Here is a 27,174-nt window from a genome sequence, read left to right as displayed (position 1 = left end):
GAACGTACCCCACACGAATCTATAATATGCTGACGATCTGGTGCTATGATCATCTGGCAACACCTTTGAGATAGCACAGTCAAATCTGCAAAAGTCACTTTTCCAATTTGAAAAATTCTCTCAACATTCAGATTTACCAATTGCACCTACAAAGTCAAAAATAATCCAATTTTACCGGAAGCAAAACCATGTTAATGCAAAATTAACTCTAAATAAAACAACTATTCCAGAAGATAATCATATTAATTACCTAGGTCTCATGCTTGACCAAAAACTTAATTTCCACCTCCACATTTCAAACACAATAAAAAAATGCTATAAAACAACAAATATACTAAAAAGACTTTTTTCCACACCCTGGGGATATAAGGAGAAAACCTTACTCCAGTTTTATAAATCACATATAAGACACCATATTGACTATGGGCTCAAGGTCTATGGTGCATGTGCAAAGACCCAGATACAAAAAATTTAAACAATACAAAATGATATAATGCGTCTCATATTTGGTCTTAGGAAACCCACAAGCACCAAGTTTCTGGTCTCCGACTCTCTTTATTGTATAATGCCTTGAGTTGCTGGCCTCAGCTCCTCAGTATAAGTTGGACATTGAGACTTATCATTGTCTCAGTATTATAGATAATCTTGCTTCAAGTGGCATAAAAACTTATTTCCAGTATATTCCTAGCCACTCTGGCATAAGTGGTAATCATCAGGTTGATGAAATAGCAAAAAAATGCTGTAAATATTGACCAGCCAAGTGGGAGACCAATCCCAATCAGAGATATTTACCGATGGAGGCTATCAGATATTAATTTTAATAAGATTAATCCTATCCTTTTTCCCTTTCCCAATAAGTATCTTTCTAAAACTTATCATAGAATTCGTTCTGGAACAAATGGACAAAATTTTCTTGCATTCTTATATAAGGTTTCTAATTCAAGTGGTTCAATTCCCCTGTCCCCTCTTTGCAGGCATTGTAATAAGAATAATGAAACAATTGACCATTGCCTATTTGAATGTAATATGCTGACGTCTTCACAACATACCTTGCTTTGTAAACTGTTCAAATGCTTCAAACACCACAAAATCTCACTATCAGCCAAGAGCCTAGCCAACTATACCTGCACACAGAGCACAGAAATTGATATCTATCATCTTATATTTGAACTCCTTGAGTCAAAAGATCTACTGAAAGATATCTGACAATATCTAATAAATAAGAGACAACCAAGCCAGTAGCTCTGATGCCCACAGAGTGAAGCAAAAAGAAAAGGGCTAAATAGTATCAACTGAATAGCCCACCTGCTATGAATTAGAAGAAGAATAATTTTAGGTACAGTTCTACCAAATCATATTATTGAGTTAGGAATAAAGTGAATACACCATTTGATGCCTTTTTTTATGCTGATTACAAATATAATAATCATTTCTATTGGAAATGAATTTCAGCCTCCCCATATATGCCAATTCAGGGTTAGGTTAGGTTGTAGAAATATAGGCTATACCCTGAATTGGCACATATAAGGGGGGGGGGCTGAAATTAATTTCCGATAGAAATGATTATTGTATTCGTAATCAGCATAAAAAGAGGCATCAAATGGTGTATTCACTTTATTCCTAACTCAATAATATGATTTGGTAGAAATTTACCCATTTCTTACTTTATAATATTAGTCTGGGACCCAACCGAAGGAATGTGCTCTATTTCAGTTTGTGAGTGGTCAGTGAAATGACCAAGATTTTTCTGTACCAAAGGACAGAGCATGACCTGCTGATCCCGAGAAGGCCCGCTATACCGGTGTCAGACGCTGGCATCAGCAGCTATATCAGTTCGAAGTTGCCTTTTCGCTTCTTTTTTTCTCGGCTAGCAACGCCATTATGAGAGTACAAGATACATGCCCTAAGTAGAAAACGCTATTGTCGAGGGAAAGTATCTGGATAGAATGATCCCACAAAAGCCAACAAGCTAATTTCATTATCTCATACATCCAGCATATATCAGTATTTGCCAGCGTGTTTCAGGCTTCATCAGTGATTTATCAAGTGTAGTGTATCTAGCAAGCGTAGCCTAGTATTAGTAGGCTATAGCCTAGTATTTCAGGGGTTGACAACCTTCTGTATCAGCTTCCTGTTCAGTTCCGAGCACAGTTTATAGAATTAGCAGTATGATCATTCCCTATCTCACCCATTATAAAATTAGTGACTTACAAATAAAGTAAACATACTACTTGATGCCCTTTTTATGCTCTTAACCAATATAATAATCATTTTTGTCAAAATGAATTTTCTCCCCCCCCCCTAGGCTATATATACCAATTCGGGGTATATATTTGCACATTAAAGGCAGGGGGGTAAGTTTTAAACCTACCTCTCATGTGTATCAGAAATAAACTTTACCCCCACTGCCCGAATGTGCAAATATATACCCTGAATTGGTATTAATAGGGGTGGGGGTAAAAGTCATTTCTGAAAAAGAGGGGTAGAATATAGAAAATAGAGAGGTATTGTCTGGGTGACAACTATCATTTTGAGAAAGCATAAATTCGGGAATCTAAAAATTTCAGTTGTATTAACATGCTTCAGAATTTAGCCTAGTTCTAATAGCACTATTTCTTACATTTAGAAACAGTAGGCTAACAAAGGGGGAATAATTGATCATTATTTTTTTTTTAACCTTGTTTCCATCAGGGGCATAGCTCCAGTATTGATAAAATTCTACTTAAGCTACTTTTGGCTATCTTGGATAGGGGATAAGTTAGGAAAATGAAACTTTCAGGGATGGGTCTACAGGCTAAAGTATGTCCTGGGAAGGTATTCTGAAGTACCCACCTCCACTCCTCCCTCTAGAGGGTCCTGGCCTTTGATTTTGAGTGAAACCTTGCAAAATAGATCTTCTGCTTGAATGAATTAAAACAACAAAATTTTCAGCTTCACAATCCCAAGCATTAAGGTTTTAAAGATATGCAAATACATTTTATATATTAAAAAAAAAAATATTAATATGGCTCAAAATTCTACTCAAATAACAGGAATTATATTTTCAGAACTAAAGCCAGAGAATAAGAAACCAGTAACTGAAAATTAAGGTAATGAGTTGTTTTGTCAAATTTCAATAGGTTCTACCTGTCATGTAGGCAAATTTCGGGACCCTTTAGTGGGAGAAAGAGTGGAGGAAGGTACTTCAAAATACAATCCCAGGAGATACCTTAGCCTGTAGATCCATCTGTCTTTTTGGTAAAATTCTACTTTAGCTACTTTTGGCTATCTTGGATAGGGGTTAGGTTAGGAAAATGAAACTTTCAGGGATGGGTCTACAGGCTCAAATGTGTTATGGGAAGGTATTCTGAAGTACCTACTTCCACTCCTCCCTCTAGAGGGCCCTGACCTTTGATGACTTTTAAATATCTGTGTGTTATGAAAGTGAAACCTAACGTAAGTCTATCGGATCAAGCTATTTTGCGCCCCCCCCTAAAAAATCCTGGATTCGCCCCTGAAACCATCACACCTATTCCACCAGTTATTAGAAGAAAAAAAAATCCTTATTTTCACAAATTTCATCAACCCCCCGCTCCCTTTATATAATTTGTTGTAGTAAAGCACCATATACGAAGTAGGTCTTATGCTTTTACCGTGAGGGAAACGAGAAGTAGTCAAACTCTTGTTTATAGGGAAGAATATAGGTGTCTTGAACAGTTTTGAAAAGAGCTTATAAAATTACATTTAATTCCCATGACTTTTGGAATAAATCATCCTTAATAATTTGTTTTTTTTGTCAGGGGGGGGGGTTGGGCTCCGGATCAGCTCCCATGATTTCTCATTGAAAATTTTTTCGGGGGGGGATGGGTATCGGGCCTTGGAGGGGCAGGGGTGAGTTCCCGTAATATTTGGAATAAAATATCGTTAATAAATTTGATTTTTTGGGGGGGGGGTGGTTGGGTATTGCAGGAAGGGCCAGGGGTCAGCTCCCTAAAGTTTTGGGATGAAATATTGTTGGTAATTTTTTTGAGTGGGGGTGGGGGTCAGGCTTATCTGATCTTTGAACTATTCTAAAACCCTCGCATAAAGGTCTTATAAGCCCCGGCATAAAATACAACACTTGCTCCTGGGCTCTGTTGACACTGAAGGCTAAAAAATTCGATTGGATGGATTTGGACAAAGACGGCAGGTGGGCTAGTTGCCCTCCAGTCCCTTTCGACTCTTGAAAAGAGAACTAGAACTTTCAATTTCCAATATAATGAAACCCCTCATAGGTTTACACGACCATTCCTTCCATTAAAACCTTATATGCCCCAGGGCAAAATTTACAACATTTGCCACAGGGTTCTGGAGGGCTGTGTAAACCCCAGAGTTTTATTATATGATCTTTGGTTGGTTTTGGAAAAAATGAATATCTCAAAAATTCGATCAGATGCATTTGGGGAAGAGGATTTGTTGGGGGGGGGGCAGTTATCATCGGATCACTTTTTACTCAAAAAGGGAACTAGCACTTTCAATTTCTAGTGAATATGAGGCCCCTCCGAAGTTTAACTCTTCCATAAGAACCTTATATGCCCCTGGGGCATAAGTCACAACCCTTCCCCAGGCTCTGGTGGGGTTATGATGACCCAAAAGATTTTTTATCTGATTGTTGGACTATTTTTAAAAATAGTTATCTTAAAAAATTTGATTGAATGCATTTGGGGAAAACAGTGTGTGTTTGTGAGTGGGGGGGTCTAGAAGCCCCTGATCACCTTTGAATGTTAAAAAGGTAACTTGCACTTTGAATTTCCAATCAAATGAGCCACCTCTGAAGTTTACATGACCACCCCTTACATAAGAACCTTACATACTCCCGGGGCATAACTTACAACACGCCTCCGGGCTCTGGGGGGTTGTGTCGACCCGGAGCTTTTTTTATTTAATCTATAAAGTGTTTTCAAAAAAATAATTATCTCATAATTTTGATTGAATGCATTTGGGAAGAGGGTGTGTGTTTGTAGGGGGGAGGGGGAGGGTGTAGATGCCCTCCAATAGTTTTTAACTATTTAAAGGGTAGTTTTTACTTCCGATTTCCAATTGAATGAGCCCCCTCCAAAGTTTATATGAACATCCCATCCATATGAAGTGCCTCTTGGGTTAAGAAATAATAAAACATTGGAGCCTTAGTGTTGGTGGGGGGAGGTTAGTTGCCATCGCATCACTTTTGACTCTTAAAAAGAGAACTAGAACTTTCAATTTTTAATCATTTGAGTCCCCTCTGAAGTCTGTACGACCACTTGTTACACAAAAACCTTAGATACCCCTGGGCCCGGGTTCTCTTTGGGGTTATGTTGACCTTGAAGTTTTTGTCGTATGATCGTTGGACTATTTCAAACGAAATGGCTATCTCAAAATTTTGATCGGATGCATTTGAGGAAAAGAGGGGGGGGGGGGGTAGATGCCTTCCTATCACTTTCGATGACTATTAAAAAGATAGTTTTTGTTAATTGATGTTTGAACTATTTTGAATGAAACGACTATCTCAAAATTTTGATTGGGTGGATTCTGGTAAACAAGTCTTTTTTTTGTTGGGGGGGGGGGTTGTTTCCATATGATCACTTTTGACTTCAAAAGGAGAAATTCCGATTTACAATCAAATGATCCCCCTCCGAAAGTTTATCTGACCATTCCTTCCATAAAAATATTATATGTCACCGGGGCACAATTTACTACACTTGCTCCGGGGTTCTGGGCGGATGTGTTATCCCTGGAGTTTTGTTATATGATCTTTGGTCTATTCTGAACAAGATGGCCATAAAAATTTTGATTGGACGCATCTAGGAAAAGGAGGCTTTAGAGGGGGGGGGGGCTCGTTGCCATCAGATCACTTTGACTCTTAAAATGGGAATTAAAACTGTCAATTTCTAAAAATTTGAGTCCCATTCCAAGTTTATGTGACAACCTTTTCCATAAAAACCTTATATGCCCACCGGGCTTAAGTTACAACCCGTTTCCGTGCTCTGGGGGCTATAATGATCCCGAAGTTTTTGTGGTCTGATCGTTGGACTATTTCAAACAAACTGGCTATCTCAATATTTTCATTCAATGCATTTGGGGAAAAAAGGGCGTGTGTGGGGGGGGGGGTGGATGCCCTCCCGTCATTTTGACTCATTAAAAGGTAAGTAGAACTTTCAGTTTCCAATCAAATGAGCCTCCTCTGAAGTTTATACGACCACCCCTTACATGCTCCTGGGGCATAGCTTAAAAGCTTGCTGGGGGGTTGTGTCAACACCGAAGTGTTTTCATCTCATGTTTGAACTATTTTTAACGAATAGGCTATCTCAAAATTTTTATCAGATTGGGTTTTAGGAACAAAGGATGGGGGGGGGGGGCTAGTGGCCCTACTATCTCTTGACTCTTAAAATTGAAATACAACTTTCACTTTCCAATTAAACAAGCCCCCTCTGAAGTATCTTCGAGCATCCCTTCCATAAGAACTATATATGCCCCAGGGTATAACTTACAACACCTACCCCCGGGCCCTGGGAGGCTGTGTCCACCCTGGAGGTACTGTTGTCTGATGTTTGATTTGTTTTTTAGCAAAATGGCTATTTCAAAATTTTTATCAGATGCATTCGGGAAAAAAGGCATGGGGGGGGGTTAGTTGCCCTCCTATCACTTTTAACTCTTATAAAGGGTATTAAAACTTCCGATTTCCAATCAATTGAGCCTCTTCTGAAGTTTATATGAACATCTCTTCCATAAAAACTCATATTCCCCCGGAGCATAACTTAAAACACTTTCCCCAGGGTTTTTGGGGGTTGTGTTGTCCCAGAAGTTTTGTTATCTGACTTTTGTACTATTTTTAACAAAATGGCTGTCTCAAAACTTTTTATCGAATGGGTTTAAGGAAAAAAGGGCTGGGGGGTATTTGTCATCCAATCTCTTTTGAGTCTTAAAAAGTGAAGTTGAATTTTCAATTTCCAATGAAATGAGGCCTCTCTGAAGTTTAAACGAGTATCCCTTCCATAAAAACCATATATGCCCCCAGGGAATAAATTACATCGCCTGCTCCCAGGCTCTGGGGGTTTGTGTCAATCGCGGAGTTTTTGTTATCTTATTTTAAACTATTTTTAACAAAATGGCTATCTCAAATTTTTTTTTCAGATTTATCTGGGAAATAAAGGTGGGAGGGGGTCTGTTGCCCTCCTATTAATTTTGACTCTTAAAAAGGGCACTAGAACTTCATATTTCCAATTGAATGAGCCCATCCGAAGCTTATACTACCACCCTTCCCTTATGAATTGTCTCTGGGGAAAAAATAATAATAAAACATTGAAGTCTGATGGCCTTTACTATAGGCAACGCTCTAGCATTGCCTCTGATTAGAATAACAAATTTTAAAAGCCAATATACGTGTCACTATGTAGGAGAGGAGAGGAATCCAAAATAAAATTAGTTCTTAAAACCTCTTGAAAGATATACTTCTTTTTTTTTAACTCAGTAGACTTTCAAAACATTTTGAGAGATATTGTTTTCGTTTTTTTATTTGTGTGTTATTTGGTTTTTGTTTTTTTTAACTGTAGACTTTTAAACTTTTAGGTCATTCTTCACCTCAAGTTTCTGGACTTCACTTACAGAGAAATACGTCTCTAGTTGTTTCAAAGAATCCATCCACCGGCGGTACCTCAATTGTATTTGCACCAAAATCTGAAGGGAAAAACTTGGAAAATCAGAAAACAGGTTTGAAAAGTCGCCATCGAAGTAAAAAGTGTGGAAAATTGGAAGGATATCAAATAAATCATAAAGAAAAAAAGATACATAAATGTGAGGTATGTGATAAAACCTTTTCTGAAGCAGGAAGTTTGAACAAGCACCAAAGACTGCATGCAGGTGAGAAACTGTATAAGTGTGATGTTTGTGATAAAACCTTTTCTGAAGTAGGAAATTTGAACAAGTACTAAACAGTGCATACTGGTGATAAACCGTTTAAGTGTGATATATGTGACAAAACCTTTTCTCAAAAATCAGATTTGAGGCGGCACCAAAATGTGCATACGGGTGATAAACCGTTTAAATGTGATGAATGTGACAAGACCTTTTCTCACCCAGCAAATTATAAAAAGCACCAAAGAATACATACGGGTGAGAAACCGTTTAAGTGTGGTGTATGTGACAAGACCTTTTCTCGCCTAGCAACTTCGAACGAGCACCAAAGAGTGCATACAGGTGAGAGACCGTATAAGTGTGATATTTGTGACAAAACCTTTTCTCAAGCAGGAAGTTTGAACACCCATCAAAGAATGCATACGGGTGAGAAACCGTTGAAGTGCGATATTTGTGATCAAACCTTTTATCAAGCAGGAAATTTGAAACAGCATCAAAGAGGGCATACGAGTGAGTAACCAATTAAATAGTGTGCATGTTTGAAGTGTTTTTTGCAAGCTTTCAGTGTGAATACACATCAAAGACTGCATATAGGTGAGAAACCTTTCATATGTGATGTGTAGAAAAACTTTTTTGATATTAGCAATTTTCACAGTCATCAAAAAGTGCATTCGGCAGTTTAGGAAGATTTTTTTAACACAAGCTGTATCTTCTTTGGGTATGTGGTTATTATCCTCACAACCATATAGTAATACATCGAATAATGGTTGTTTATTAATTTTTTTTTTTTCATGTGTTTAGTTTCAATAGTAATTTCATCATCATCCTGATAAAAATAGTGATACATATTTGCTTGATTGTGATAAATGTGATGGTTGTAAGAAATTCTTGTCTACATCAAGGTTTTCAATGAGTTCCAAAGAGTTCATTTAAGTGCGAAACTGTTTAAAAGGCTTTTTATGTAGGAACTGTTTGCCTTGACTGGACTATTTGAACACGCATAAAGAGTGCATACAGGTGAGACACCATTTAAATGTGACTTGTGCAAAAGAGTAATTTCATTTAAGTCGGCTCTGAATTAGCATCTAACAACCTATTCTAGAAAAAGCATCTAACAACCTTTTCTAGAAAAGTCTCTGAGATTATAGACTACAAGAAGACCTTTGGAACCATAGTGATTTTTATTTAAAGAAGAAAGCTTGATGAAGAATCAAAGCTCTTCTACGTTGGCTAATTCTCATATTTGAGTTAACACTTTGGATATTTATATAGTTTTTCGGTAATTTCGATTTTTGCAAGTGAAGCTAGTCTTTTCATCCAAGGACCAACGTGGAATCACATGAGCCGAAAAAAGCAAATCCCTATTTTCCGAAAAATTTGCTCTTTAATTGATAATCTCAATAGAAACAGAAGTTTACATTGTCCAAAACTGAAATGCATAATAATCAGATTTTTTAAGCAAGCAAAAATTTACGCAAGAAAGCAAAATATAATTTATTGTCATTAGTTTCATTTAATTCCACAAAAAGAAAAAAAAGATGAAAGGGATCAAAAGGCAAAAAAAATGGGAATCATGGATCAATTGATAAAAATAAATTTGTGGCCCATGTGTTTCTTTTTCTTCTTTATAAACAATCTTCACTGAATTACTCTGGTTTTTATTGAAACACGAACTCTGTAAAATGAATTTCAGCCAAAGATGCACCGCTTTGTTTATGGTATTGTGCAGAATGATGTATCTTTGGACCAAGAGACTCAACTGCACAAAAGAACTGAAAACACTGATTTGTCCATATATTATGTTAGGAAAAACCCAAAAGCTTTTTTTTTGAATTGCTTGGAAATTCTATTTGTCAGTAGATAGGAAAAGTTTTGTTTTGTGTCTTGAATATGAAAAAAAATGGTTATCTACCATACAACATTTTAATGCGTTCCAATATTAGAATATACTATAAAAATTTACTTTCTGAACTACTTTGAAATTTTTAGAATTTTTGTTTGCTTGCCTAAGTAGATCAAAAGATTTATTTGAGAGGGAGGGGCCTACAAATGATCAAGATTTCATGAACTCGCTGTTCTTGGCCAAGGTAACCGACATTTTGAAAAACTGAAAGACTTGTTTGTTTTTTTCATAATATTTGTGCTGGTGAAGCCCCAAACCGGGATTCAGAGTAGAATCCAATTTTTTATGGATATATTCTGAACTTATGCTGAACTGCACAAAAGAACCATGACAAAACACTAGTGAAATATTCCAACTCTTTCATTTCAATGAAAGAAATTCAAAATGAACTTTGAATAATCAAGAGAATGTTACTGTGACAAGGTAAACCACAACAAAACACTACTGAAATATTCCAACTCTTGCATTTCAACGAAAGAAATTCAAAATGAACTTTGAAAAATCAAGAAAATGTAACTGTGAAATGTAAAACACAAGAAAACACTACTGAAATATTCCAACTCTTGAATTTCAACGAAAGAAATCCAAATGAACTTTGAAAAATCAAGAGAATGTAACTTTGACATGGTAAACTACGACAAGAAACTACTGAAATAGTCCAACTCTTGCATTTCAATGAAAGAAATTCAAAATGAACTGTGAAAGATCAAGAGAATGTAACTGTGAGAAGGTAAACCACGACAAAACACTACTGAAACATTCCAACTCTCACATTTCAATGAAAGAAATTCAAAATGAACTTTGAAAAATTAAGAGAATGTAACTCTGACAAGGTAAAGCACAACAAAACACTACTGAAATATTCTAACTCTTGCATTTCAATGAAAGAAAAACCAAAATGAACTTTGAAAAATCAAGAGAATGTAACTGTGAAAATGTAAACCACAACAAAACACTACTGAAATATTCCAACTCTTGCATTTCAATGAAAGAAATCCAAAATGAACTTTGAAAAATCAAGAGAGTGTAACTGTGACATGGTAAACCGCGACAAAACACTACTGAAATAATCCAACTCTTGCATTTCAATGAAAGAAATTCAAAATTAACTTTGAAAAATCAAGAGAATGTACCTCTGACACTGTAAACCACAACAAAACACTACTGAAATATTCCAACTCTAGCATTTCAACGAAAGAAATTCATAAATGAACTTTGAAAAATTATGAGAATGTAACTGTGACAAGGTAAACCATAACAAAACGCTACTTAAATATTACAACTCTTGAATTTCAATGAAAGAAATTCAAAACTGAACTGTGAAAAATCAAGAGAATGTAACTGTGACAAGGTAGATCACAACAAAACACTACCGAAATATTCTAACTCTTGCATTTCAATGAATGAAATTCAAAATGAACTTTGAAAAATCAAGAAATTGTAACTCTGACAAGGTAAACTACAACAAAACACTACTGAAATATTCCAACTCTTGCATTTCAACGAAAGAAATTCAAAATGAATTTTGAAAAATTAAGAGAATGTTACTGAGACAAGGTAAACCATGACAAGACACTACTGAAATAATTCAACTCTTGCATTTCAACGAATGAAATTCAAAATGAACTTTGAAAAATCAAGAGAATGCAACTGTGACAATATATAGCACAACGCAGCCCTCCTGAAATATTATAATGCTTTAATCTAAATTAAAAAAATAAAATTTATCTTCTGAAATTCAAGAAAATGTAACTGTCAAAATGTTAACAAGAACAAAACGCTGCTGAAAAAATCTAACTTGCATTTCAGTTACAGACATTCAAAATAAATTTTGACAAATCAAGAAAATGTAACTGTGACAAGGTAAACCACGACAAAACACTACTGAAATATTCCAACTCTTGCATTTCAATGAAAGAAATCCAAAATGAACTTTGAAAAATCAAGAGAATGTAACTGTGACACTGTAAACCACAACAAAACACTACTGAAATATTCCAACTCTTGCATTTCAACGAAAGAAATTCGTAAATGAACTTTGAAAAATCATGAGAATGTAACTGTGACAAGGTAGACCATAGCAATACACTACTGAAATAATCCAACTCTTTCATTTCAATGATAGAAATTCAAATGAACTTTGAAAAATCAAGAAAATGTAACTGTGACATGGTAGATCACAACAAAACGCTACTGAAATATTCCAACTCTTGCATTTCAATGAAAGAAATCCAAAATGAACTTTGAAAAATCAAGAAAATGTAACTGTGACAAGGTAAACCACGACAAAACACTACTGAAATATTCCAACTCTTGCATTTGAATGAAAGAAATTCAAAATGAACTTTGAAAAATTAAGAGAATGTAACTGTGACAGGGTAGACTATAACAAAACACTACTGAAATATTCCAAATCTTGTATTTCAACGAAAGAAATTCCAAATGAACTTTGAAAACTCAAGAGAATGTAACTGTGACAATGTAAAGCACAACAAAACACTACTGAAATGTTCCAACTCTTGCATTTCAATGAAAGAAATTCAAATGAACTTTGAAAAATTAATAGAATGTAACTGTGACAATGTAAGCCTCAACAAAACACTACTGAAATATTCTAACTCTTGCATTTCAACGAAAGAAATTCGTAAATGAACTTTGAAAAATCATGAGAATGTAACTGTGACAAGGTAGACCATAACAATATACTACTGAAATAATCCAACTCTTTCATTTCAATGATAGAAATTCAAATGAACTTTGAAAAATCAAGAGAATGTAACCGTGACAAGGTAGATCACAACAAAACACTACTGAAATATTCCAACTCTTGCATTTCAATGAAATAAATCCAAAATGAACTTTGAAAAATCAAGAAAATGTAACTGTGACAAGGTAAACCACGACAAAACACTACTGAAATATTCCAACTCTTGCAATTGAATGAAAGAAATTCAAAATGAACTTTGAAAAATTAAGAGAATGTAACTGTGACAAGGTAGACTATAACAAAACACTACTGAAATATTCCAACTCTTGTATTTCAACAAAAGAAATTCAAAATGAACTTTGAAAAATCAAGAGAATGTAACTGTGACAATGTAAAGCACAACAAAACACTACTGAAATGTTCCAACTCTTGCATTTCAATGAAAGAAATTCAAATGAACTTTGAAAAATTAAGAGAATGTAACTGTGACAATGTAAAGCACAACAAAACACTACTGAAATAATCCAACTCTTGCATTTCAATGAAAAAAATTCAAAATAAACGTTGAAAATCAAGAGAATGTAACTGTGACATTGTAAACCACAACAAAACGCTACTAAAATAGTCCAACCCTCGCATTTAAATGAATGAAATCCACAACGAAATTTGAAAAATCCTGTGAATGTAACTGTGACAAGGTAAACCATAACAAAACACTTCTGAAATATTCCAACTCTTACATTTGAATGACAGAAATTCAAAATGAACTTTGAAAAATCAAGAAAATGTACCTGTGACAATGTATATCACAACAAAACACAACTGAAAAATTCCAACTCTTGCATCTCAATGAAAGAAATCTAAAATGGACTTTGAAAAATCAAGAAAATGTAACTGTGACAAAGTATAGCACGACAAAACACTACTGTAATATTCCAACTCTTGCATTTGAATGAAAGAAATTCACAATAAACTTTGAAAAATTAAGAGAATGTAACTGTGACAAGGTAAACTATAACAAAACACTACTGAAATATTCCAACTCTTGCATTTCAACGAAAGAAATTCAAAATGAACTTTGAAAAATTAAGAGAATGTAACTGTGACAATGTAAAGCACAACAAAACACTAGTGAAATATTCTAACTCTTGCATTTCAACGAAAGAAATTCAAAATGAACTTTGAAAAATTAAGAGAATGTAACTGTGACAAGGTAAACCATGACAAAACACTACTGAAATATTCCAACTCTTGCATTTCAACGAATGAAATTCAAAATGAACTTTTTAAAAATCAAAGGAATGTAACTGTGACAAGGTAAACCACAACAAAACATCACTGAAATATTCCAGTTCTTGCATTTAAACGAAAGAAATTCAAAATGAACTTTTAAATATCGAAATAATGTAACTGTTACATGGTAAGCCAGGATCAACCACGACAAAACATTACTGAATTATTCCAACGCTTGCATTTCAATTAAAGAAATCAAAATGAACTTTGAAAAATAAAGAGAATGTAACTGTGACACGATAAACCACAACAAAAAAATACTGAAATATTACAACTCTTGCATTTCTATGAAAGAAACCCAAAATAAACTTCGAAAAATCACGAGAATGTAACTGTGACAAGGTAAACCATGACAAAACACTACTGAAATGTTCCAACTCATGCATTTCAATGAAAGAAATTCAAAATGAACTTTGAAAAATCAAGAGAATGTAACTGTGACAATGTAAACCACAACAAAATATTACTGAAATATTTCAACTCTTGCATTTCAACGAATGAAATTCTATATGAACTTTGAAAAATCAAGAAAATGTAACTGTAACAAGGTAAACTACAACAAAATACTACTGAAATAATCCATCTCTTGCATTTCAATTAAAGAAATTCGCAATGAACGTTGAAAATCAAGAGAATGTAGCTGCAACAAGGTAAGCCATGACAAAACACTACTGAAATAATCCAACTCCTGCATTTCAATGAAAGAAATTCAAAATGAACATTGAAAATCAAGAGAATATAACTGTGACAAGGTAAGACATGAAAAAACACTAGTGAAATAATCTAACTCTTGCATTTCAACGAAAGAAATCCAAAATGAACTTTGAAAAATCAAGAGAATGTAACTGTGACATGGTAAACCATGACAAAAAACTAATGTTGTGAAGGGGAGTCAAAAGTTGGGGGTGGGGCCCTTTTGTGTCCCAAAATGCACAAATTAAAAATTATTAAAAAATGGGGGCTCAGGAGCTTTTGGGGTGCCGGGGGACCTTTGGGGGCCCGGGGGCCTTTGGGAGCCCGGGGGTTCCTTCGCGGTTGGGGTAGGGGAATCGGAGCCCTTTGGGGTTGGGGTAGAGGACCTCACGACACTGTTCAAATGGAACTTGTGTAAAATAACGACCACAGAGTTTCACCCTCAAATCCTCTTCTAAAACATCTTTTAAAATCATCTTTTAAAATGTCTCTAACTGTTTCGCCGAAATAATTCCCTAAAATGTCTAAAACGGTTTCGCCCAAATAACCCCTAAACGTAATTTCTGCGTGTTCCTTTTGTTTTTGACATCCCTGCGCTGTCACATTTCAAATTACTAGGAAACCCTCTCCCGCGTTAATCTCTTCATCTCTAAGATCAAAACATTCGCCTGGAAACAATTCTCCTGGAAGAACTCCAAAGACATTAATAAACATTCGCCTGGAAACAATTCTCCTTGGAAATAAATCAAAGACATTAATAAATTTCACCCGGAGACAATTTTTCGGAAATGTGATCTCTCTGGGGATTCCATACCCATATAATGTGTGCTGTTCGGGACTGACAGCACTGGTGTTCTCCCCAGGGACTCTTTGCCCATATATGGACCCCTGTCAGCATTGAAGTAAATTGTAGATGGCAGCAGGGGTGAAGGGTGGGAGTCAATAAGGCCTTTCTACTGTTCTCATTTCCTTTAAATCTTTCTTTATGACGTCCTCCCACCCCAGACGGGGACGACCTGCTTTCCGTTTAGCCCTAGATGGTTGGCCGAAAAGAACAACCTTCGGCAATCTGTCATCCTACATCCGCAACACGTGCCCGAACCACCTCAACCTTTCTTTCATTATAGCCCTAGAGAGCGGTATTGAACCACATTTTTCGTATAGCCTATTGTTTGAAAAACGGTCAGTCAGCCGGGTACCCAGAACAATCCTTAAACAATTTCTCTAGAAAAAATCTAGCAAATCTTCATCCGCTTTTCTGAGCGTCCATGCTTCAGAGACAAATTTGACCACTGTCATCACTGTAGCTTCTATTATTCTAATCTTGGTTTGCAGACTTATCTTCCTATTCTTCCAGACTTTTTTTAACTGTGAAAAAACACCCTGAGCCTTTGCTATTCTATTTTTAACATCTTCACTGCTCCCACCATCTTTACTAAGAATACTACCAGGGTAAGTGAAGCTGCCCACCTGATCAATCTTTTCATTACCCAACGTCACCTTTTCATCTTCACTTATTCCTAGCCTTAGTGACTTAGTCTACTTAACATTAATTTTCAAACTAAGCCTTGCACCCAGAACTTGCAAAACCTCTAAAAGTTTATTCATTTTGTTCACACTTTCATCTAGAATGCTTAAATCATCAGCATAATCCAAGTCCAGAAGACTGTTTCCTCCCCATTTGATTCCGTGGGCTCTCATTGCCTTTCCTGTGCTCTTTACAACAAAGTCCATCAAAATAATCCATATACAGGGGGATAGAATACAGCCCTGCTTAACTCCTGATTTAATACAAAACCAGCTGCTTACCTCATTTCCTACCTTTAACGCAGCAATGTTATTCTCGTACTTAGCAATAATCACTTAAATGTATTTATCTGGTATGCCATAGAAGGATAAAACCTTTACTAAAGCTCTTCTATCAACAGAATCGATCGCTTGCTCGTAATCTATAAAACTGAGGACCAAAGGTTTTTGAAAATTCAGGCACCTCTCAATTATTAGCCTAAGAGTGAAAATTTGGTCGACACATCCTCTACCTTTTCTAAAACCGCACTGCTCTTCTCTTAAAACTTTGTCTACGGCATCTCTCAGTCTAAAAAGTATCATATTACTAAGTAATTTACTACCTACAGAGACCAGACTAATGCCTCGATAATTATACACTCACTTTTATCACCTTTCTTATGAAGTGGCTTAATTAAGGTTTTCCTAAAATCGTTAGGTACTTCCCCTTTTTCAAAAATCATATTCATAATCTTCAGTAACGTGTTTCTAACCTCAGAACTACCATATTTAAGAAACTCATTTTCCACCCTATCAGCACCTGGAGCCTTATTATTCTTTAATCCTTTTAGTACTGTTGCTAATTCCTCCTCACAAAACAAATCTTCCTTCACATCCAAACTATCACAAACTTTTTCATTTTCCTCTTTGTTTTTTCCTGCAACTCTATCTCGGTTAAGCAAGTTCTCAAAATGTTCGGCCCATCTCTCTTTACTTTTTTCCTTATCGCTAATTGCGACCCCCTTCCTATCTTTAACTGAGACAGGTCCAACTTGGCTATTCCCTCTTATTTTGTTAACGTACCAGTACAAAATTTTATTATCATGCCGTCTAGCTGCATCTTTAAGATCCACGGCACTCTTATCCATGAGCTCCATTTCACATCTCCCTAGTTCAAATTTTAATACTTCTCCACTTTCTTTACATTTATTTTGTTTTCATACGATTTATCACTCTGATAATTCTTGTACAAGTCATTTCTCCTTTCTATTAAACATAAAGCTTTTTCACTAGTATGCTTAGCTGCAGTTCTAGCTTTCTTCCCTAATACACCTTCTGCAACTTCACAAATTATTTTTCTAAAATTATTCCAACCATCTTCCACATTATCAAATTTTAAACTCTTAAGTTTAGTATTCAACTGTTCCTGGAAAGTTTCTCTCAAATTCTCATCCTGGCGTACTACCAACATCATAACTTCCTGGGAGGTAGTTACCCTTCCGTTATTTCAGTTTTACATTAACCCTTGACACTACTAGATGGTGATATTTACTTTTAACATCAATAACAGCACTCTTATATACCCTAGTATCTTGTATTGATCCTGCAAGTCTTCGGTTTAGTATAACATAATCAATAAGGTTCGCTGTCTTACCATCACGTGAATACCATGTTAACTTATGAGCCATTTTATGACCAAACACCGTATTGATTATAACTAGATTGTTATACCTACAAAATTGCAAAGGTCTGTATCCATTACTGTTTTCTTTTCCTAGACCAAATTTACCTAGGCTGGGTTACCATCTATCCCTATTTCTACCAACCTGGACATTAAAATCTCCCAGTAATAACATCATATTTCTACCTGGGACCTAGTCTATTTGCTCCTGTAACTGTAAGTAAAATTCATCTGAGTCCCTAGTATCTCTGTCAGTCGGTTCTATAGGGGCGCATACTACTATAACTGATACCTTGAACTTTCTAGTCATAAAATGAGCAATTAGTATTCTATTATTAATACATTCCCAGCCTAAACAAGACTTGACAGCTTCCTTATTCATCATAAGCTCTACTCCCTGTCTATTTACCCCATCCTTCCTGCCTGAGTAAACAAATTCTATATCACCTAATTTCATGCTTCCTACCCCTGGGATATGAGTTTCTGAAACCCCTAATAAATCCAATTCGAATCGTCTGAATTCGTCAGCCAACATGTCGATATGATAGTCATTTTTTAATATTGTAACATTCCAAGTTCCAATTTTCATGTTCTTTAAATCATTGAAATTATTTTCGCCTCAGGAAAAGCAAGGATCCCGGATACCAGTGCAGGACGTGGATCACATATCTTCTCAAGTCTACACAGAAGTGCTTAAGCCGACTTAGAACCGGACAGCAAGAAGTCCCTGGGACCTCCATGAATGGAGGTTTTGTGCAATCCTGGGCCCATCTTGGTCACAACATAGTTTTAAGCACTTGGCGATGCTCTTCTATCAACAAGAGTCAAAATCCTGCACAGACATTTTCAAGCCTATTACCTCCGACTCATTATATATTCATTCCTACAAATATTATGCTACTACGGGGAGGCAACCCATTATAGATAAATTAGCTAGGAAGAGGTTTTTCAGCCCATCAAAACATACCAAGCCCAGAAGAATTGTCCATTAGTCAGAATCCCGTGCGAATGCTGTGTCGTTTACTAGGCTATAATTTCCTCGAGGGGCGTCCCTCCTCAAGTGGGAATATAGTTGACCGCAAGCTCCCCAGTCTTGCAGGTACACCAAACAGGTCGAGGCAACCCTTTGAGTCCGTTGTCCATAGATCTGGATCTTACGCCCTGCCACAGTTGTCCTCCTATAGAGGATCCTCCCGCGTTGGTGTTCTGCATCACCATGCAATTTAACCCATTACTGGGAGAAAGTATGCAACTCATGGGACTTGTGGACAAACCAGCGGGTCCTTTTGAGTGTACATTTGAGGGGCCTTCTTCCTCCTCCACCTGTATTTATGACCCCGGGCGAGGGTGTCAATCACTTATTACAGACGATAAAAGGCAAAATCCGGATAGGTTAAACTAATTGGAAAAGGCAGCCTACTTACGACCTATATTTCTAGCACTTCTAGGCTATGATTGTTACTTGGAAAGGTTTCGGTTGGTCAAAACTTAATTTTGATTCATTTAACGAGCCATCACATGAATATAATCTAAATAAAATTATTAAAAACTAATCTACAGGATTTAAGAGATAAAAAAACTAATCTATACTTCTAAATAAAAAATGAACAAACAGAAGTTAAAATAATAATACTTTTGATCAAACCAAAATCAGCCAACTGTAAATAAATGAGGCTTGCTCAGCAACAAAAGACTTTAGAATTTCGTTTTTGATCCCATAGATACTTCTTTCACTGCTGCTTGATTAAAAATGCGTTTTCAGCATTTTTACATTGAAGAAAGCATTAAATCTGTATAACTTTAAATCTTTCAATGCTCAGTTAGAGTAGGAGTGGCACAGCGTGAGGCAGGGGGTCTTCAAATTGAAGCCATGGATGGAGGGGGGAGTAATTTGTCTCAATGGTGCCAATTTACTAAAATAGAGAGTAGGACAAGGATTTTTTTAGTACAAACAATTTTAAAAATCTAGGGGGGAGGGAACACTTTTATTTGTTTCCTTTTATAACAAAAGTGCCAAAAAAGATTTTTTCACAGCCTAGGGGCCAATTGCCCTCCTACACACACACACCACCCCAATTGGCACTCCTGGTATGCCTTGTAATGGAAGAAATAATCTCTACATGTAATAATCTCTACATGTAGCGGTAATACAAAGAGATAAGATGTCTTTGTCGGCAGTGAAAGGAATTTTACACCTCGCGTGTGGGTTTTGCAAAGCTAAAGTACTACAAATGTTTTCTTTGTTGGCATTAAAGGGAATTCCACACCTTGTGTTCGGGTTTTACCAAACTAAGTATTACAAATGTTTTCTTTGTCAGTACTAAAAGAAATTTCACACCTAGGGAGTGTAGGTTTTTTAAACTAAGTATAACAAATGTTTAATAGTTTCTGAATCGGTGGTACAAAGAGTTAAGATGTCTTTGTTGGCATTAAATGAATTTCACACCTCGTATGTGGTTTTTGCAAACTAAGCATAACAAATGTTGTGAATTCTTTAAACTACTTATTGGAATAGGTAGGATTAGATTTGTTTGAAATGCTATGAATATTTTTGTAGTGAGAAAAGGAAGGGGTTTGGGTTTGTGTTATCTGATTATGCCAAATACTATCCTTCCCATTGTTTAAGGATGTCCCCATCGTTGTGTCCACTAGTTCTCCTTTTTCTTTTTGACTTTGACAAAGTATTTGTGATTACAGGTTTTATTGATCCAATAAATTAATTTATTGGATTATTTTATGTCAGTCATAAACTTTACACGCTTCTGACTACTTTATGATGTTTATATTTTTGAAACGTTACTTTCAGTTCCATCCCCTATTTCACTCTATTTGGCGAAGGGAAAAAAAGTTTTTCTATGGATTATTACATATTGATTATATGTCTGACTATCTAAATATTGTTTTCCTCTACCTAATATTAAAAATATGTTCACCTGATATGCTAATATCTCTGCATTACTTGAATATTTTTCACTTGTTTCTAACATTAAAATCAACCTACGTTACCTTACATGATAACGATTTTCATTAATGAAAACATATGTTCCTCATTTCTAATACTACACTATGCTTCCACCTGATGCTATACTAACGTGATGTCATTGAACTCAAACAATAGTTTGTATGACTAAGCTGCAATACATATAAATGTGAATTAAACAACTGATAAAAGAAACGAATTAACATAACGCTATTCAAAAGTTTTAACTTAATATCTGGGAGTCGCACTAAAATAATATTACTTGTTTTATTTGTTTCTGGATATTTTTTTTTATATTTAACTATACTTAAATGATAGATACCCTTACTTCATCACACACACGTACTTCATCACACTTTACTTTCTTACTTTTACTTACTTTCAGATACACTTACTTCATCATCTTATGTGTCTCTATAATACTCACATACGCTGTCACTGTATTTTGGCTTCCATTTACTTTATTTCTGGATTGGCTAATTGTTTATGGGTTTGTCTTCTTGGTTTTCCATTTTTGTCACTTTACCCCAGAAAATTTTTAGTAAATGTACAGTTTGTGTTTCCCGTCAAATTGTTCATGCGTCGTTTTTCTTGTCATGTACAATGGGCTGGTTGTGTAATATACGATAATATTTACAGATTGGTGGAAACTTAATTTTGGGGCCTGCTTCAATACATTGTCTTTGATCCTTGGTTAGGATAAACAATTGTTGAGGGATTAACCACTGGGTTGGGTTGGGTTTCTTCTCTGGTCACTTTATTCTAGGGAAAAATTTAATACACGTACAGTCTGTGTTTCCCGTAAAATATTTTATGTGTGACCCTTCTTGTTGTGGACGTTTGGCTGGTTTACCAACGCACCACGATATTCACGGATGGTTGGAAATTTGATTTTGGTTTTTTTCAATGCATTGTCTTTAATCCTTGATATGGATGTACAATTGTTGAGGTATTAACCTTTGGGGTATTATTCGGTCTTCAGGATTTAATCCCTGGGATCTTGCCGTCTAAATATAGTTACTCGACGGATTTTATGCAGTTCCACGATATGCTTAGGTTGGGGTGGTTTTCTAAATAATTGTCATTAGATAGATATGGGTATTTTGTTTGACGATATTGTTCGTGGTGGTTTTACCTGGTACTAGGTTCTGGTAACCGTGATTTTGATCATACTATTGTCTTCAGGGATTTTTCTTGTGAGTACTGGTGGTTGACGAATGATGAAGTTAGACGCTACTAGGTTGTATCCGTGTAAGGTTGCTTGTACACCATGATTAACTTCCATTAGATTACTCCAAGTTCTAGAATATGAATACTTAGGCTGAATCATATGTTCACTGCCATCGAGTGGATTAAAACACATAAAGGAATAGTACATAACTTAATTTAGAATGTTATACGGTAACTATTATTTGATGCAATTGTTGTAAGTAATCACATTAACGGTTTCGATCTAATTAAAACAATTTTAAAAGAAAACTTCACATGCGTTTTGGTATAATTCAATAATACTGGATTACTGTTTGACAGACTCAGTAACCATTGGAAAAATAATAAAGTAGAAGGAAAATTAATACAATATAAGAATTTCGACAACAATGCTAATATATACTTTCAGCACGCGTTGCTGCGCTTACTTCTTTTTAAACGTTCTTTATCGTTCAGCTAAGTCTAAATTTAATCTTAAATTATCTAATTAACCATGAGGTAGCTCACATGGTTAAATATGAGGTGTTAGTTTACTATAGGTTTTATGCATTTATTGTTCACGCACATCCATGCTGTTTAAAAAACGCTTATTTCATCGTCATAGCCGCATGGTTTTACGTAAACAATAATTAGAGAGGTAGGACTAGACATAGGATGAACGAATGAGGACCTCTATAACAACTCGATTGATAATGTCCTCCCTTTTTACTTGGCTTAGGCGTTTTGTGGGAGTTCCAGGTTTAGGTTTTGTATCTCGTTTGGTTCAATGTGATCATTCTTTGGGTTTTGCCTCTGTGGTCTAAAAATCTTCCATAATTCAGGGTTCATAACATTCTTATAGTTAGGGAAATCATAAACACGAAACATAAGGTCAAGAGTAGAGTCCACCAAAAATTTGTTGAAAATAGTCCGTATCTATTTTCTACGTATGTTAATCTTTGATCTTCATTAGTGAATAGGTGAATAAGGGAGTCTAGTGCTTCTATTATTTTTGTAAGCGGTAGGGGTCCTTTGACATTCTCAATTTTAGACCATATTGAGGTTTTTACTTCCTCGTTATTAATGCTTGGAATGGTGTACGATAAATTGACTGGTTTGAAATTGGTTACTTTAGGACTCATTATATTTGTGCTCCTGGTTATTAATGGTGTTTTACTGTTGTTTCTTTGGTTACCAGTTGGCACCCATGTTTAGGGTTATCGTTCCTACATCTTGTAATAGTAATTCAGTTACGTAGCTTGGATCAATTCTTTCTATATTATTATGACATGATAGGGTTCGAACTGTTTCTTTTGGAACAGAAAATAGCCACAGATCATTCTTAAGATCGATGAATATCTCTTGTTTCGTACTTCCTTTTAAAGCTTCACAGGAATTAGGGATTTCTTCCTGTTGGGTCTCTTTCAAAAATATATCTAACATACAAGATCCGGTTTTGACGTTGTAAATGGGCAAAGTTAGCTGACATACTAGATTTTTGAATGACATGCATTCCTTTAGGTCCTGTGGGTTGGCCAAAGCATATTTTCTTCTGTCTTGGTCGACGAGCAAGTATTCTGCTTCGGGCATAATAGTCAGGAATGAATTAGTCTATCCTATATGAGCTGGAAATGTAGAATTGTTATATAAGTGATATTTAGACTGCTGATTTATTAATGGAATTGTTACTACTGCGAACAATTGTTCATTTATCTCTGTGATGTAAACCTTCAGTTTTGTGTAATAATGGAATAGGTTCGCACCTTCTGGCTCTGTGGGTAAATGCAGGCCAAACGTTATATGCGTTTTTATTTCGTCCAAAATACTTTTTAGGTTAGAAGGATCTACTAGGTTGTAGGATAAGGTTCCTCCGGTAACGGAAAATAAAAAGAATTCACATACGACATTGTCACTATATCAAGTGACACCATGGTGAGGCTCCAATCGGTTATCACACGGTCCACCTTGTTCTTCAAGTAATTCATTATATTCACTGTCTTTGAGATTTTCTTTGAAAATGCTTCAAATTTATCTCTTTGATAATTGGCTGTGCTAGCATGTATTTTTTGGACATTTAAGGTCACGTTCATGGTATTATTTAGTATCCTTACGTTTTCTCTTAGGGCATCCATATCCTCTTCTGTTGATAACCCAAATAAGCGAGAAGCAAGTTCTCCGACAATCGGAATTAGACTCGTAGATCTGTAGTGTTTGATTTTTCGAAAAAATACTCCGAAGATTCTTGTGGTACTTTGTTTTAATGTTTTTATCTCTCTATTGAACAATTCGAATAAGGCTTGTAGTCTTTACCTATACAATATTAAGAAGGATTGGTGGATTGATACTTTTAGGGCGTTTTTCTCATTTAGATCAGGTAACGGTTCGGTATTATCTTTAATTGGCTTGTCGGCTATGGCTAGTCTGGTACATATATATTTGCCATCTATTGTCCAACATTTTTTTGGTGCGTGTTTTTCTTTTTCCTTATTTTACGAACTTTTCTTTCTGTTATTAGCACTGTACCCTAGTACTGCTATGGTTTGTGTTTGCGTATGCATTATTGGAATCCTTGCTCTTGGTTTTATATAGACTTTGCCCAAAGAATAGGTATATGTAAATGGGGCTCTTGTGGTCCTTGTCCATCTTGTAAATGACGTTGGTTTCCGATAAGCTATGGTTATTAATTCGGTTCTGTTGTTATGATCTGAAACGATTACGTAATAACTATACCAATTTAATCTAACAATGGTTACGTTACGTTACGATAGTTTACGATTAAAAGGTGTAGGCAACTAATTAAGGATCTTTACAACTCATTTACCAAATCGGCTTCGTTACTTCTGTGGCTTTTAATCTTACTAATATACCTGCATTTCTTCTTTTGTATAAGTTGTTCTTCGTAAGGGAATCACTACTCAAGAAGCTGACCCAGAGGATAATAAGAACTGTGTTCCTGCTCCATGACAGTGAATCCCTCACGAGTCGGACTTCTTTGTCCATCTTCTTTGCAGGTTTCTTTTGGGTGGTTATTTTTGTTAAAGTAATTTTCCTAGCAGTAGAATTATTGCAGGGGGTGCACGGATCACTTGATTTTCATGTATTACGTGGGGTTCTTCAATATTTTTTGTTTTCGAAAAAAAAATTAGCGGAGAAAAACCACAAAACAAGACGCCATTGGTTGGTATTTCAGGGCTGAACTCTCCACGACATAGGGTCTTTAACTTCAATTTATCGGTTCACTGTAAGTAGTAAAAACGTCGAAGCATCACTTTATTGATGGTTAAGGTGCATAGTTTTAACAAAGGTTTAAGAATTTTTTTTGAGGACCATTTCTAGTAGCGGTACAAGTTGTTTCTCATAGAAGAGTGAAGGCCAAACAGAGATGTTGAGTGGGATAATAACACCATGCAATATCAATTTGTGGCCATAGCTTCCCATGACTGAAGGTCCTTCCATTTAATTCTATGAGAGGTTACGACAAGCAGTTATAATGTCCAACTTTAATTTTATTAACTGTTGGAATATTTCTGGAGGTTTTCATTGCTTGCTTTTCGTAAGCCCTTAGGTTGATTTCCATATAGTAACTTAAACCTGCCATAATCAAACCAATAGAAAAACAAATATTACCGGTTTGACGATCGCGAACCCAAACTCCCCATGGCAGAACACGCAATTTTCCCGTTGCAGCAAGTTTCTTGACTTTCCTTTTTACTTGTTTTTTTTTGGTTGAAGCTGCGTGAATAAACATTGTACTGAACATTTTAGGTGAGTCATGTGTAGTTATTACATTTCGGTCCGGGGACCTATTGCCTACTTTCTACCTAATACTAGAGTATAATATGTACATAGTGTTCTTATGTCAATTTAACCTACTCTGTTTTATGTTTCAAATTGCAGACTTTTATTGAGAGTCTTAGTTCTCTTACTACTTCCCAGAAAAATTTCGATTTTCCCCGTATAAGTTTTACCGGAGCGTAAGGTCTCTTACTACTTATTTTTAACTGACTGTCCTTTTCAATTTACTTCCGGGTGAGTACCCGAGTTTAAGTTGTCAAAAAGATAAAAAACTAGAATTTGAGTGCCTCTTCACGCCGAACATAATCGATTCCTCCACTGATTTATTAAATCAAGGTTCCACAATGTAGGGGTTATTAACCCTAGAAGGGTAAGCTTTCGTAAATTTTACGACGTTAAAACACTTTTTCGTGGTTGCCATGGAAACGGATGCATTGCGCGAACTGACCTCCTCGATATGCTAATATTATGACTAGCCAGTTCTTGTGCCGTCACCGAGGTTTTATTATCTGAACCGGTTGGGGAGATATTAAGGGTGAGTAGTAAAATTTACGAAAGCTTACCATCTACGTAACTTTTTCACCTATTTCAGGAATAGGGATTTTTTTTATCAAAACTTGGTAATTAGTAAGCTTCTTCGGACAATGAGGTTAGATCAGTTTTTTAATGTTGTTGACAAGCTTCGTAGTAAATTTCGTGAGGAAATAGCACATGAAAATGCTGAATTTGGCTATTTTCTGATTTAACAAGTGAGCAGCAAAAATTTTTCTTTTTGCAGAATGACTTCGCGACGGCTTTCAGATGCGGAAATCCTGCGTCTGCTTGAATCAGAAGATGGTGAAGCAGCAGAGGATTCTTGTACAGACGATGAGGAGGACCAGGAAATCCTTGACATTTCTAATAGCGAAGATTCCGATGATGACTATTTTCCTCCAGACGAGAACGAATATAGCAGCCCTGATGAAAACCTTTCTACTACAATGAGTTTAAGCCAGCCGTATTCGAGGCGTAAAAAAACCGTTGCTGAAGGTCCTACATCTCCTGAGTCGTCGAATGAGACCGATGACGACCCTCCTCTATCCTCTCAGCTGCCAGGGGACGAACATATTGTCATTCCAAGGAAAAACTCTTTGAAAGGAAAGAATGGTCATCGATGGTCGGCTGTCCCGCCGTCCAGACCTAACAAGGCAAAGGCGAGAAACATTATTAGATGTGTAGCTGGTCCTGTAAGAGGCGATACAAAAGCGGCCAAAAGTGAACTGTCAGCATTTCACCTTTTTTTTTTCAAACGCTGGCTTCGAGAAAATAACGAAACAAAGGAACGAGCAAATAGTGAGGAAGAAAGACTCGTATTCACAGCAAAGTGCAACCACTGCTGCAACGACTGAGATAGAAGTTAGGGCCCTAGTTGGTATCCTCATTCTCTCAGGTTCACTCAAAGATGGGCATCTTTCGACCGAGGAGCTGTTCGACACCCAATTGAGTGGCTCTGCATACCATGCCACCATGAGCCGTCAGCGCTTCAGATTCTTGGTAAATTTTTTAGGGTTTGATGATAAAAATATTCGGGAAAAATAAAA

At 36.0% G+C, this 27,174-nt stretch overlaps 2 protein-coding genes and 1 pseudogene across 2 annotated transcripts in view; all 3 read left to right on the top strand.

The window, feature by feature from the left end:
* The first annotated feature begins 1,962 nt into the window (after nt 1-1,962).
* The window catches only part of LOC148944080 (uncharacterized), a 152,467-nt gene continuing 127,255 nt past the window's right edge, over nt 1,963-27,174 (top strand). The window contains exon 1 of the mRNA XM_089100790.1: nt 1,963-2,048. The gene's annotated coding sequence lies outside the window, so the exon portion shown is untranslated. The remainder of the gene's footprint in view (nt 2,049-27,174) is intronic.
* LOC148944081 (uncharacterized) lies at nt 1,991-26,982 on the top strand. The gene is made up of 2 exons (XM_089099827.1): nt 1,991-2,004; nt 26,373-26,982. The coding sequence occupies exon 2, from the start codon at nt 26,374-26,376 to the stop codon at nt 26,980-26,982; it is 609 nt and encodes a 202-aa protein (XP_088955953.1). The 5' UTR covers nt 1,991-2,004; nt 26,373.
* Nucleotides 4,146-8,432, top strand: LOC148944082 (uncharacterized; annotated as a pseudogene).

This window comes from Artemia sp. Qi Xiang Cuo, chromosome 14 (genome assembly GCF_049724085.1).
Source record: "Artemia sp. Qi Xiang Cuo chromosome 14, ASM4972408v1, whole genome shotgun sequence".
NCBI classification, from domain to species: Eukaryota; Metazoa; Arthropoda; class Branchiopoda; order Anostraca; family Artemiidae; genus Artemia; species Artemia sp. Qi Xiang Cuo.
The sequence above is the reverse complement of the archived record's forward strand: the minus strand, read 5'-3'. Positions and strand labels throughout refer to the sequence as shown.